This window comes from Enoplosus armatus, chromosome 18, assembly GCF_043641665.1.
Source record: "Enoplosus armatus isolate fEnoArm2 chromosome 18, fEnoArm2.hap1, whole genome shotgun sequence".
Lineage (NCBI taxonomy): Eukaryota > Metazoa > Chordata > Actinopteri > Centrarchiformes > Enoplosidae > Enoplosus > Enoplosus armatus.
The window spans coordinates 20,516,277-20,530,951 of record NC_092197.1 but is presented as its reverse complement, the minus strand read 5'-3'; the positions used below and the strand labels follow the sequence as shown (position 1 = coordinate 20,530,951).

Genomic DNA, 14,675 nt, shown 5'->3' with positions numbered 1-14,675 from the left:
CGCGAGAGCACAGCCCCGCACCGGAAGAAAGAGCCCACCGCACGCGGGGACCGTGGCGAGAGGAGCGACTGGCCGTCAAGTGAGCTGCCGGTGTCCGTCCACGGCCGCAAGCCGGACCGCTTTGTGAATGGGTGGGGGGCGAGGAGGAGGAGCTGCCTAAACGGTGCTCGGGGGGGTGGGGGTGCGGGTGGGGGGTGGGGGTGCTCGCCACACAGACAGACAGACAGACAGACGTGGCGCGTGGAGGATACAGCGGCTGAAAAGTTGACGGGTCTCTTCCTGCGACGCCGGACCGCCGAGCTGCGCAGTTTCCGACGACTTCCCAAGTTCACCGCAGCAAGGTGGGTGGAATCGCGTTACCACGTCATTTACGGCGCAGGTTACCCTCAGTCAAGCATGCTTCTTCTTCCAGTCTTTTCCAGTTCTTAAGTGCCCCCCCCCCCACCCCCTCACACACGCACACACACACACACACATTTTCACGTTAAGTTAAACCGTTAACAGTTAGCCACACCGGTGGTCCCCAACCTGGGGGTCCCGACCCCCATCCCGGGTCGTCAAAGCTCCATGTGGGGTCGTGAAGCCCTCTTGATTTTAAGGTTATAAGAATATATAACCCTAATACTGTGAAGAAGGGTTACTTGTTTATTTATTATCAAGCCGGGCTGCTTGGACATAGAATTGTGTTCCTAAAAATATATGGGGGGTGGTGTCTGATACGTTGTAACATCCACAGGAAATAGTCTGTTCCGAACTGTATACACATTGCTGGTTTTACACAGACTTCCTGCAGGTGTTAAGGTCACTATTTAGGTTCACAGTACAGTTGATTGTTCTGTGCTGTTATTGTTTTGTTTTTTGCAAGCAATGGATATAATGAAATATACGTAAAGATATTTCAAAAGAAGTAGGGTACTTTCCCCCCCTTTTTTTGTTATTTCATGTGGGCGGGGGTCGTCAATGTATATACAACGGTGAAATAGGGGTCCCTTAAGAAAAGACGAAATACTAAGACTTCGGCTAGCTAACGCGCGAGTAAAAAAAATACCGCCACAAAATGTTTTTTTGTTTTTGTTTGTTTTTTTTGTTCACGATATTCTTGTCATGGTTATTTGTTTATTTGTCTGCTTTTTTTCTGTTAAGCTAACGGTAAGCTAGTTTTATTAATGCTACTGTGCTGATTGAGTCCACATGGTCCTCTCCTTACATAGAGGTATTTTCCTTATTAAACAAATGATATTATTATTATTATAACAACAACAACAACAACAACAACATCAACAGCAATAATAATAATGTAACACCTATGGTTTTTAATAATATTATTATCATTATTATTAGAGGAGGAGTACATTGTTCCTCAATGTTTGTGCCGATTTGCAAGCTTATTGACTTCCCTTTTTTTTTTGCCTGCTTTGCTCTGCATGAGTACACTGCTCTGAAAAACGGCGTCTTTATAAATTTGACTGCAACTGGAGTATGCAAGAGAACACTTCCGCCACGGGGAACTCGTGCCCTTGGCGTTAATTAAAAAAAAAAAAGTGTCCCGTTTTTGTTTTGTTTGTTTGTTTTTTAATGAGACAGCAGGTCTCTCTCAAGCGAAGGCAACTGAACCCGCCTCAGTGCGGCGGCCAATCTGACCATCAGCTCCCCAGCACTGGAGGCTGTGGTGTGGCTGCCCGCCTTCGGTCACTTGCTCACTAAGTAGCCCCCCCCCCCCCCCCTGCGGACTTTTTATGAGCCGGGCTTTATTTGTTAATTACATCAGATGGAGGAGTGTGTCTTGGGTTGGAGATCCACGATTTAATGAGTGTATTTGTATGAAAGAAGACGGGGGGGGGGGGGGGGGTAAATAACCTCTGGATGAAACCACTGGCCTAACGAAGTGGTATGTATAATGGGCTGTGAATCGGGTTGTAAATTGCAAATCTTGCCTAAATTCCGGGCCGAGATATTGCAATTATTTACTCAACGTGATAAATTATAGGATAGAGCACTTCTGCAGGACCACTCGTGCTAAAACGTGCAGAGTGTTCCACAGTGCCGTGGCCTGGTGCGACCTCCGATCCGACAAGAAGACTCTGTCTAGAAATAAGGCTTGTAAATGGAAACAGACAGCATATCCTCAAAACCTCGCCATTTCATACAAATTAAGGATATAAATAAAAGACAGTGGGGGTTAGAGTAGGGCGGTTTACCGGATCTGTGATGAAAAAAGCCGCAAACAAGTCAAACACAAAGCATTTGTTAGATCCTAACTGAATGAAATGGTATTTAGTGATGTATCCAGCCTTTACGTAGTCAGTAATAACTGTTGTAATGTACATAAATCATTTTTTAGGTGTTCAAAAGCGGGTATTTTAATGTAGCAGGATGGCAAAAGTGAATACGGTGAATTGTACAAACTTTTAGGCAGTCTCTGTGTGTGTGTGGCGCTCGGTTTGTACGGACAGGAAGTGACAGAATTAGTTGTGTTAAAAATGCAGGGGGGGGCGTGGGGGGGGTGTCCCTTTTAGATGCAAGCGATGACTGCGAGGGAATGACAAAAAAAGGAGAGACAAGCGGCGAGGTAGCATGAGCTGTCTGACCCATCCACCAGTCCAGCTGGAGCTGTTGCATCACGCAGACTCGGCCCACTAATTGATTTCACGGCTGGTGATGTGCCGCCCAAAGGAATTTGGCACTGAAGACAGGAAATAGATGGGGGGGGGGCAGAAAGACCATTGAGGCACCGGGTGATACAAGACATCCTGTGTTCTCAGTGTAAATGTATTACACGCGTTTTACATAATAACCACCCACATTTAGTCAGAGTCAGAGTAGTATTTCAGGTAGGAACTTTCTGGGGGAAATGTGTATCCCGAAGCAGCACCTCTGCCCACTTTGCCCCCCTATTTTTTTTGATTATGCATATTCTTTGTTGGTACAGTACACCATCCGTTAAAGGAATAGTTTGCTATTTTTTGGAAGGACACTTATTTGCTTACTTGCCGAGAGTAGGACGAGAGGATTGATGCCACTCTCACGTGTATGGCCAATATGAAGCTACAGCTAGCATCCGGTTAGCTTGGGACTGTAAACAGGAGGAAGCAGTTAGCCCGGCGCTGTGTTTTTGCACGGATTTAAGAGGCAAGATAAAACGTGGTAAGCTAGCCGTTGCCCTCTGCTTTCCGATGCTAAGCTAAGCTCACCGACTGCCGGCTGCTAGCTTCACATTTATCGCGCAGACACGAGGGTGGTGTCAATCTTCTCATCTCACTCCAGGCAAGAAAGCAAAAAACGCGAATTGCCAAAAATATGGAACTCTTCATTTAAGTCTACTGGATGACGATACTAATACACTGAGTCTAAAGTGTCACTTATGCTTTACCAATCACGAACTTATGTAATAAAGCGCGATTAATGCCAGTTGTAGAATTTGAGATACGTGGTGTGTATGGTGAAAGTATTGCCGTTCCTCTGGTGTGAAGGTCTCACTGAGATGGCCAGCTACTGTAGCTGGTATCCGAGCCGCCCTCCTCAAGGAATGTAGTCGTGATCCCCCAGGAAGGCCTTGTGTCACAGTTCCTGCCTTTCGACGTCACAAACCCTCATGGCCCTCACGCACCCCGGATGCATTTCAGAATTGTTTGGTAAGGCCAAAACACGTAATAACTGACAGTCCAGCGGTCCATCACTGATGCGCCAAGCAAGTCCCCAATCCATGAGGGTTGGGACTGATTCAACTTTTTTCTCTCCAAGACTTGAGATGCAGAAGATTTAACAGACGAGTTTTGTCTCTGGCCACACGACTAGCTAACAAAGTCAGCTAATGCGCTAAAAGAGTCGAGTTAGCGTACCAAGAGAAATCACCTATTCCTCAGAGTTCCCCGATCTGATTAGGTTCTCATGACAAACCTTTAGACACGGTAACGTTATCCATACCTACAACAGGCAAGACTTTATTTAACCTTACGTGGTACGAAGTGTGAGCTACAAACACGAGTGTTTTTAACGATGGCCTCAGTCCAATCCTTTCGTCCATGACTCCTTCGATTCTGGCACCCAACAACACAGCAAGATGATATTTTCGGGAGGTTATGTAGCCTGCTTTTGGTGTTTTCCTCCGGTGTTTTGCCTCCAGCGGACACCGTGACGTAATCATGACGTCCGCACTAAAAGGGTCTATTGACTTTTAAACTATTTGTTACATTTATTTTTTGTTGTGTGTGTGTGTGTGTGTGTGTATATATATGCACCGTAAAAGTTGGAAAAGGGGGCAGCCTCTAAAAAGAAGAATTTAATGCTAATATTGGGAACATTGGAACATTCAAGTGGTTTTGATTTGAGAATTAAACCGTTGTCATTCAAAAGGTCAGCTCGTTCACGAATAAGCCTTCCCTCATAGGAAGGCTTGGTCCTGGTGCACGAGGCTGGTTTTAATGCAGCGCTGGGCTTCTTAACATTGTGTTCCTGTGGCTGATTAGAGCCAGGTGTCTACTCCAGAAAATGAGGGTATTGAGGGCAGCCTGCTCCGCTGCGGAGGACCAGCTGCTGCAATCCCCCAAATAATCTTGTGGGAAGGCTCGTCGTAAAGCTAAACATGCCCCCGCTGAAATGAGACGCTCTGGAGGACAAATTGTGCTGCTGTTGCTCATTTGGCAAATGAAATCTAGTCACTGCAATTATTTCATGTTGTTGTTGGCGCTAATTATAAATCATGGAAGCGGCGCTGAAGGGGCAGCGCTGCTGACTCACTGCTGAGTAGCACACACTGCCACGGCTGTACTCGGTGTGATTCAAAAGCAGTATTATTCCCAGCTGTGCATGAAATCAGTTCAGCTTTGTAATGGAAAAATTGAAGAAAGGAGGAAACACAGTAAACTCTGCCTGATGGCACACGTGTAACGCTGTTTCCACAGACAGCTATGGCAGCTCACCTTACGCCCGCTTCACGTCGAAAACTGGTTTTTGCACCAAGTTCGTTTCCATGACGCGTGAAAGAGATGATGGCGTTTGGTCGAACAGCAAAGCCTCTTGACACTTCGTTTTCCTGTCCGGGTTTCACCTTCCCATAACCCCCACGAGTGAACAGCCCCCAGGCTTTTTAACCAGGACGCTCCAAAACCGATTTTTTTTTGCGTCCCCCCCCCCCCGTCTCTTGCACCTCTCTTGTGCATTCCCGGTTGCAATAAAAACACACAGCTTGGAATGGGATTTACCGAGGATCCGATGTGATAACTTGAGTTAACTGTTGGCGTCATAAACCTCTTCCCGTGGGTGTAGTCCCACTGAGGAACATTCTCTGAGTTCAGCTTCTCCAATGTGAAAACCTTTTTTGTTTTGTTTCTATACAATTGTAAACTGAATATCTTTTGGTTTGTCCAGACCAAACAAGACATTCGAAAGACGTCAACTTGGGCTCTGGGAACGTGTGACTCTCAATGAATCGACTAATCAAGGCTGTACCCTGATCAGGATATGAATCAGTCGATGTGTCGGCACTTCAGGCACATGCACACACCTTACCTACAATAATGAGACATAAATATATTATTTATGGCCTACCTCCAGTTACTGCACAGCCCAGCGTACCTGCACCACATAAACCCTCATAAACAGCCCACAGGAGTCTCGAAGTGCGAGTTTGGGGGGGGGGGGGGCTCCTTGACTGATAATTGACGTTTGGGGGCAGCCCTATTATTTAATAGAAAGAAATAATGAACGAACGAATAAAGGAAATGACCGAGGGCTTTAGCAGAGAGGCTTGGCATGACAAGTTACAGTTTTAAGTTTACTTCACTGATCCCAATAACAACAGTTTAGTCACCTAACCTTTTCTTTTTGTAATGATTTTTAAATAATATGATATACATGTACTGTACATATGTATGTGTAATCATTTATTAGCTTATTCGTCAATACTGTGTATACAGAATATTAAATAAATACACACCTTTTTCATTAAAGCTACAACAGGCAGCATAATTGTATTATAATTTCAGTTGAAATAACTAATTTTGACCGTCGCATGTCACTAATCGAAGGGCTCCTTTTTAAAAAAAATAAAAAATAAAATGTGTGTCTGTGAGCACCCGCCCACTTTTGTGTTTAGTCTTTTGAGAAACTGGACCAGGTCTGAATCAAACAACCAATCAGGGTTAGCTAGCACGTAACTGGCCAATCACCTGGACTCTGTACAAACAAGGGCTTCTACAGAAGCTTTCCACCTTCTGTAATTGAGATATATATGTATATATATATATATATATATATATATGTGTGTGTGTGTGTGTGTGTGTGTGTGTGTGTATATGTATATTTAAGTTGTTAGGAAATATGGCATCCTTTAAATGAAAAGCTCCTAACTGCTCTTTCCGCATTTTTCTTTACATTTCCACTTTACCTGCCCCTAACTGCTTGTCCTCCCTCTCTCCACCCCCTCGCCCTTGTCTTCAGGTTGCTACAGCATGGTGAACAGCAGGGTGGAGGCGCCCGCAGTGGCAGTGATGGGCGGTGGCGGGGGGACAGCCAGCAGGTCGTGTGCGGGATGCGGAGGTCGAATCGCAGACCGCTTCCTGCTCTTCTCCATGGAGCGGTACTGGCACACGCAGTGCCTCAAGTGCTCCTGCTGCCACGCTCAGCTGGGCGAGTACAGCAGCACCTGCTACAGCAAAGGAGGCATGATCCTCTGCAAGAACGACTACATCAGGTGAGCCCCGATGTTGCTTGTACACTATAAAAATTGGAAATTAGCAGAAAGTCCAAGGTGATGTCTTCTCATTGCTTGTTCCGTCTGACCAACAGTCCAAAAACACAGATACTCAGTTAGATATTCAGTTTATTATTATTATTATTATTATTCAGGAGCGTATCCTCATAAGTGAGAAGCTGGAACTAGGTAATGGTAGGTGATTCAGCTTGGAAAAAGTGCAGAAACAATGAATCGGTTATCAAATTAGTTCTGTCAGTTGACTAATTGAATGATCGGATGCCGGCATGGTTAGCTAGTTACGTTTGTCACATGCAATGTCAATGTCAGATGTTGATCAAATGGTAGCCTCGCATAGCCCAGACCTGTCTCCACGCTCTGGAGAAAAATCGGGCGTCTTGTCCAGGATGCAGCGACGGTGCCATTGCAAAAAAGACCTAAGGGAAGAGAGCGCTACAGCATCACCACTATGCACCACCACACTGCAGGATATGAATCTAGAGAAAAAAAAGTTTACATGGTGTTTATGTCATTCTCAATAACAAGGAAAGCGGTTCACTATGTTAGTATGTGGGTGTGGTCCAACCCATGAGTACCGAGTACTCATGTAATAATATAGGAATGACCACTAAGTATTTATGTAATAATGTAGGAATGACTACTGAGTACTGATGTAATAATGTAGTTATGACCACTGAGTACTCATGTAATAATGTAGTAAGGACTACTAAGTACTGATGTAATAATGTAGGAATGACTACTAAGTACTGATGTAATAATGTATTAATGACCACTGAGCACTGATGTAATAATGTACTCATGAGTACTGATGTAATAATGTAGGAATGACCACTGACTACTCCTGTAATAACGTAGTAATGACTCCTGAGTACTGATGTATGTATGATAATGTAGGATATGAATCTAGAGAAAAATGTTTAAACGTTGTTCATGCCGTTCTCAAAAACAAGGAACCCCCCCGTTTAGCTTTTTCTCATTTACCGCTGTTTCCACATCAAAACGTCTCCTCAGGAAAGTCATTATTCTGCCTGTGGTCATTTAACCTACTCACACTGTACCGTGCAAATTCCCAATCTAAATAGAGTATGGGTTCCGACATGAAAGCAAACATCCAAGGTTGTGTTAAGAATGGCGTGATATGGCAGTGTTAATGGTAAACGGGTGTGTGCGAGCTTGTGCCTGCGTTTTTTTTGTCGACGGCGTGGCATTTTAGTGCCTATGATGCAGACTGGTGAAACACAGATGGGGATTTTTGTGGGTGCCCAATGTCTCCGGGGGCAAACACAGGCCTGGATGTGTAAAAAGCCGCAGCTCCGGGCCGGCTGAGGAGGAACTGAGACACAGCAGAGACTTTGTGTATCAGGCCAGTAATGATACAGTGGCTTTCCGGACCTCTCTCTCTCTCTCTCTCTCTCTCTCATGAAATACATAAAGCTCTTACTGTTCACTAGAATGACACCGCAATCTGCAACATAGTGCATAGTCATACTGCAACATACTGCATAGTCATGAGAGGCCGGCTGTGTTTTGAATAAAATTCCACATTTAGTCCACCAGTAAAAATGGCTCAGCAACACACGACGTTTATTCAGGTGCATATCCAAATGCTCCGGATTAATATTCACGTGGCATTACAGTGGCCTTCTTCCAAATTCCAAAAGTTGTTCGATGTTTCCAAATTCCAAAAGTTGTTCGATGTCGATAAGTTGCTGTTGTATTTGCGACGAGCCCAAGGTTGAGCTTTTTCAAACGCATCTATACCGATAAAGTCTGTCTTGCGTGATACAAATCTGGCTCTGAAGGGACCCTAAGGGAATTCTCAAGAAACCCAAAAAAGTGGTTAAGCCCCAATAACCACTGGATGTGGCTTTGTGATGGTCCGGCTCTGACACTTGCTGCCGGAGACGATCAGCTACCAGTCGAGGCAGTATGCCGATGTCCGACTAATGTTCCACTCCGCCTTCTTTACCCCCTCATGTCCACTGGGACATAAAAATGATATCGACTTTGTCTTTACATATATATGTGCAGTATATCCGCACGTCCTGGGTCGGGTTCGCAGTTGGAAAAGACTAATCAAGGTAGTCTGAACGTCACTCCTCCAAAAAAGTGAAGCAGAAGAAGAAATGCTACGAATTTCCCCCTGCTTTTCCAGTTTTATTCTATGCTGTGGAGACCACAGGCTGTATACAAAGATGGCCGACGCGTCTCCACTTCCTCCCCACTGTACAAAAACGAAGCCAAACTCTCCCGGATACGGCCGCTGCCATCTTGCGCTGGTGACGTCGTTTGGAGCCAGAGTCTGAGCAGTGGTGACAGGCAGGTAGAGCCGCGGGATCGAGGTCCCGCCCGACCCAATCGCGAGCACACCACAGTCAATAGCAGCTGACGTTTCACCCTGTTTTTACGGCATCAAATAACTAATTAAAACCAAACTTATCAGAAAAATGAACTACCTTTAGTTTGGCCCATGTCCCACCCACTAACATGGAGGGGGCGGGGCTTATGACCTATACTGCAACCAGCCACCAGGGGTCAATTGAGGTGTTTTGGCTTCACTTCTGGGGAGCGGTCATGTCCATCTTTATATACAGTCTATGGGTAAGACATACTAATGGTACCGCCAACAATTTCCAATACCGTCACTACTGCGACAATGAAGCACTGTGAACACAGCACAGGGTGACCCTCTATCAGTATTTGCTGATACACTGCTTCCAACTTGTTTTGAGCCCACAGAGGTCTTACAGAGGTTTCCTTATTCAGCCCCAAACCAGCTGAAAAACTCTCTGAACTGGTACATTCTGAACTTCCAATGGCCGGCTCACTTCTGCATCAGGCCTCTGAACTTATGGAGGGTCAGGATTCCTAGATTTCACCTGAAGTAGACTTCAGAAATGAAGGCCGAGTTCAAAGATGGGTGTGAGCAAAGCAAGGGTACTGGAAGTAGGGAAGGGGCCGTTGGCCGCCGCACTTTACGCCCCCTGGCCCACATTCATTTTAAGACACGGTTCACTGTATCCCAGTATGTTACTATGTGGGTGTGGTCAGACCCATGAGTACTCATGTAATAATGTAGTAATGACTGAGTACTCATGCAGCAATGTAGTAGATGTAGATATCAGGTCCATCTGTCAGGTCCATTCGAGCCTTTTTGAGACCACCAGACCCATAGCAATGTTCCTGGGACCCAACCCTGAGCTGAAGTGGACTAGAAAGTGCTGACCTAAAGGCCTGGTTCAGGCCAGGTCCTCAGATTCGTAGCCTTCATGCCAGTAAAGCAGGACGAGATGTAACTGATCCTGGAGAGGAGTGCGTGTGTGTGTGTGTGTGTGTGTGGGGGGGGGTAATTAAGGAGAATAGGAATCCTCTCAGGCTTACTCATTAAAGGACTGTTTGGATTAAGATTAAAGATTCATTACTCTGCAGCCATTGAAGGAGAGAGAGCGAGCACCCGAACTGGTCTAGTAGGTATCACAGGGCATCGGCTTCACAGGAGGTCGTAAGGACGACAGGCTTCCTGTTAAAACTTCAACCTGCTGCAGTTCAGGTGCCCCGGATAGATACAGAGCTGACTTCTTCCGTTAGGGTTTTATGTGTCCTCATTTGATGAACGAGCTCTTTTGTTCTGTTGCTGAAAGCTGCAGGATCTAGAGTTGTCCCTTTCTTCACGTGCACACACCGCGCATACTCTATATATGTGATGTACTGCGCAAAACATCAAATAAATGTTCGACGTCATCAGTTTATCCTGACTTTTCTGATCCGGGTCCAGATGCCAGAATGTGCCGTGGTGGTTTCTGTTAGATGCAAATGAAATCCAGATGATCCCTGTAAATAATGCACACGACCCCAAGGTTGCTACGGCAGCACGTGAACCATGGCATACAGCAGGGAAGGTGACAAACGCATCCCACACACACGTTAACCGTGATCTAGCTTTTACAACACTCAACAACAAAGCGGCTCCAGAAATGAGACCGGCTTCATGCAACCTGCACCAATGTTAAGGGGGTGCAACAGCTCACCAAACTCACGGTTTCGGATCGTATCGCGGTTTTGAGTCAGCGTCAGTCAGTGTCCCGCCCACAGCGCTATCTGATTGGTTGCACGTCACGAGCCTATCAACACCGAATTGCTAATGCGCCGCAGACAGGCGAAGAGGCTGGAGCTGCTCCGGCGAGCGAGCGGAAGGCAGCAAATATTGCAGAAGTCGCATCTATTTCTATGGTGACAAGCGTGCCCAGTTTCCCAGTGACACCACTGAACGTCCTCCAAGTCCTAGCCTACGGGATTTCACTCAACGGAGCGGCAGAGAGTAGTGTGTTGTTGTAATACGATCATTAGGATGAAAACAGCACTGCTGCTTAAACAACACAAAAAAGTCTGTGCTGACGTTTTTGTTCCAGGTACCGGTGAGACGATGGAATATCCAGGGAAGCTGGTTTGAATAATGGATCCATGGGTTTGAAGGCAAATCGGATGCCAAACCACTGCACAGCAGTTTATAATTCAATAAGGCAGAACTCTGGAAAGGTACAATGGCGGCAGTCACCCAGGAGCACGTCTGCACCTGCAGGGTTCCAGAAACGGCAGCATAAAATTTGCGGTCATATGCACAATGAACTAAAACAGGCAACGCAGCAGGGACACGGAATGTAACTGGCATTACCCGTGATGACTGCACTTAAATGGTTTCATTAAAGTCCAGTTTAGTCAGTTCAGATTCAGGGGAAGCATGAAGAAAGTTCAGTCTGTGCCAGTGTGTCACCACTGACGCTCTGATTCCAGGTTTTATCAGATTGACAACTGAGAAAAGTGATGGGACTGTCCAGCTTTGTCATGCGGGTGAGGGCCTGCAGGACGCTAGGGGTGGGAATCACCAGAGGCCCCACGATATGATATTATCACAATACAATTTTACCGCATTACAATATTATTATGATACTTAAAGTGGTTGAAATAACTCATTTTGACCATTGCATGTCACTAACAACATCTAATCGAAGGGATCCTTTAAATACATGTGTGTCTGGGGGCACCGGTCCCCTTTGTATTTAGTCTTTTGAAAAACTGGACCAGGTCTGAGACGTTTTTGGCTCCACTTTTGGGGAGCTGCCATGTCGTCCATCTTTATATACGCGTCTATGATCCATATCCTCAATATGTTCCAGTCGTAGTTTCACCAAAGTAGGGCTGAATACTTCCCTTTTGCAGTTTGGGAACTCGACAAGCGTGACGGACATCGACACTGACATCTGAACCCAAAAATAAATGATCGTCATGACGCTCAGTCCCTTGTCAAATACGTTAGGCAAATTTCCAGCGGAGGTTGAAATTTGGGAACAAAAGATCGATAGTTCCGAGTCTGTTGGCTGCTGATTGTGACGGACTTGTGCCGTGGTTTCATTCGCAGGCTGTTTGGACACAGTGGAGCCTGCAGCGCCTGTGGACAGTCTATACCCGCAAGTGAGATGGTGATGCGAGCTCAAGGCAACGTTTACCACCTGAAGGTGAGCGCGATCACGCAGTCACCCGGCCGTTGTACCAATGAGCTCATCTCGGACAGTAACTTCATAATTGATGAATTGATGAATGAATGAAACCGTCGCCCTCTTTCCTCCTCTAGTGTTTTACCTGTGCGACCTGCAGGAACCGCCTGGTCCCTGGGGATCGCTTTCACTACATCAACGGGACCATCTTCTGTGAGCACGACCGGCCGGGAGGGGGTCTGCTCGGCGGGCACCCAGCTCCACTACAGGCCAACAGCATGATGTCTGACCAGAAGGTGAGAGGCCACGGGATGCTAGTAACCATTTCTTCATCTGTCCATTGTAGTTGTTTTTGGGGGGGGGGGGTAAAAACAACTGCAATGATGGAGCCGTTAGCTTGTAGACCTCAAAGCATGGGATCCAATAGCCGTATCAACACTTTGTTAGTCTGGCAATGAGGGGTGGATGTTTTTCATTAGAATTAGTAACGTAAATCAAGTCATTACAATCAATGAATGCATCCATATCTCAGGATTTACAATTAAGGTTTCCAAAACATAGGAGTTCGTATAATTTCCAGGGAGTGTCGGCCTAAGCGTAGGTCGTAGGTGTGGTAAATACAAGTAAACATCATCGACACCATACCGTCTAAGAGGTCGTGTTTGGAGGTTTTGGATTTGACACCCAGATCGAATACAATGTCGACATAGGTTAGGCAGTTTATCGCCTTTCTATAAGGGCAACTTGCCTCACAGTAACGTTTGCCACTGCAACAAATCTGAAGTGACCTGTTACGTTTGTCACTCAAACAGAGCGCTGCAGGAACGAGTCCTAAAAGCCGGAAATGAGTCAGCATGTTGACACTTCCTGTTCCCTCATCTGGAAGTCAACGGGTTTCTTTGAATGGGTTTTTGGTTAGATGCCTGAAATAAGGTCTGCGGTTACACACAAGCTTAAGAGATTTCAACGTTTTGTTCTACGACATAAAATACGTCAGCAGATACCCCCCCACTCGTGAACTTTGAAGTTTTTACGTGTCTTTAAAAAAGGCGGTTGCTAACAAGCGGCTAAATGAGACGACTACATCAACGTCTTCACGCCAAACACGTCTATCTGTCTATATATCTATCTATATTCTCTTAAAAGTGAAGCTTAGCGGTGGTGACGTTGAAGTCATGCGACCGTGCTGTAGTGCCTTTATAGCCTAACGTTAGCTTTTTCTTTACTTCTGGCGATTATCTTGAACAAAACGTGCAATAAAAGCACGAATCAATTCTTGATTCGTTTTTTCTTGACTGCTAGAAACGGTGGAAATCTAGGTATCACGTACTGTCTTTGTCCGTCATATCTGCGAAAGAAAACGCCAAGCGACGCGCATATCCACCCGCTGCTGCTGTTATCGATGGTAAACAGCCGGCGGCGCTAATTCTCCCGGCGGAGATGGCGGCGAGATCCCTCAGATGTAATTCTGATTGTGTTGCATGTATATTTGAGGAAGGTTACGGCCTCCTTCATCCCTCCACCCAGATCAGATGTTGCCGTACCTGGTGATGCAAGTCATGATTTATCCTTATGCTCACATCTACAACCTCTTCCCTCCGATGTTTACAGGTCTGCTAAGGAAGGGGATGGAAAACCAAACATGTGCCTTCTCCCCCCACCCCCCCACCTTTCTCCCCCCCGTCTCTTCCTTGCCCTCCTCCTCCGCTTCCACTGGTTGGCCGCCCTCCCTTCCTGATGGGACTGCCACTCAACAGACTCAGTCACCACTGCTTCCAGCCCAGTGCTCTGTTGGAGGGATGAGGATGCTGAGGACGGTTGGACGTTATTTATACAGCGGACCGTCGTTTATTGTGAACTGTGGCAATATTGCTGAGAAGAAGTGGCATGGCGAACTGGGGGGGGGGGGGGCTTGGAAGACTGTCATTGGAATTGTCCCATCATCCATTGCCTTTTTACCCAGCTAGCCAGTTACAGTGGGCATTGACTGTGGGAGGGAGCACTGACCGCAACGTGATTTGCGGAAAACACGTCGCGATTTCAGCAGCTGGATTCTTCCTTCCACAATCCGATGGAGAAAGCCGAACAAGAAAACATCTATATTGATGCTCGACATGTTAGTCTCTGGATTGTTTTGGGGGGGGGTTTTAACCACGGTGGGTTGGCAGAAGAACGAAACTGATATCTCAGGCTACGTTGCAGTAATAAAGGACCATACCATGTTTTTGTTTCCTGTTTCAGCCCATTACCCACAAATGGTGTACTACGTTCTCAAATAGTGGCTGGGGCCTTTGTTTACCTCCAATTAGAAAGAACCATGCCTTTGTTAGAAACAGGCCTTCATTTCTAACATGAACTCAACACTTCCTGCATGTTTACCTTTCGGTCTGATTCGGTCTGAATGCAGACTTAGTTGCCTCGCCCCCCCACCCCCAAACTATGTCAAGCTACCGTGAATGAAATTCAACTCT

General features: G+C 46.1%; 1 protein-coding gene across 1 annotated transcript; it reads left to right on the top strand.

Moving 5' to 3' along the window:
- The first annotated feature begins 321 nt into the window (after positions 1 to 321).
- On the top strand, positions 322 to 14,087 carry lmo4a (LIM domain only 4a). The gene is made up of 5 exons (XM_070924662.1): positions 322 to 341; positions 6,439 to 6,691; positions 12,129 to 12,225; positions 12,342 to 12,500; positions 13,816 to 14,087. Exons 2-5 carry the CDS (start codon positions 6,450 to 6,452, stop codon positions 13,822 to 13,824), a joined length of 507 nt encoding a protein of 168 aa, XP_070780763.1. The 5' UTR covers positions 322 to 341; positions 6,439 to 6,449; the 3' UTR covers positions 13,825 to 14,087.
- The last annotated feature ends 588 nt before the right edge of the window (positions 14,088 to 14,675 follow it).

Coding starts and splice junctions, on each gene's coding strand:
- lmo4a (XM_070924662.1), top strand. CDS start 6,450: ATGGTGAACAGCAGGGTGGAGGCGCCCGCAGTGGCAGTGATGGGCGGT. Junction 6,692..12,128: donor TGCAAGAACGACTACATCAG/GTGAGCCCCGAT, acceptor TTTCATTCGCAG/GCTGTTTGGACACAGTGGAG. Junction 12,226..12,341: donor GCAACGTTTACCACCTGAAG/GTGAGCGCGATC, acceptor TTCCTCCTCTAG/TGTTTTACCTGTGCGACCTG.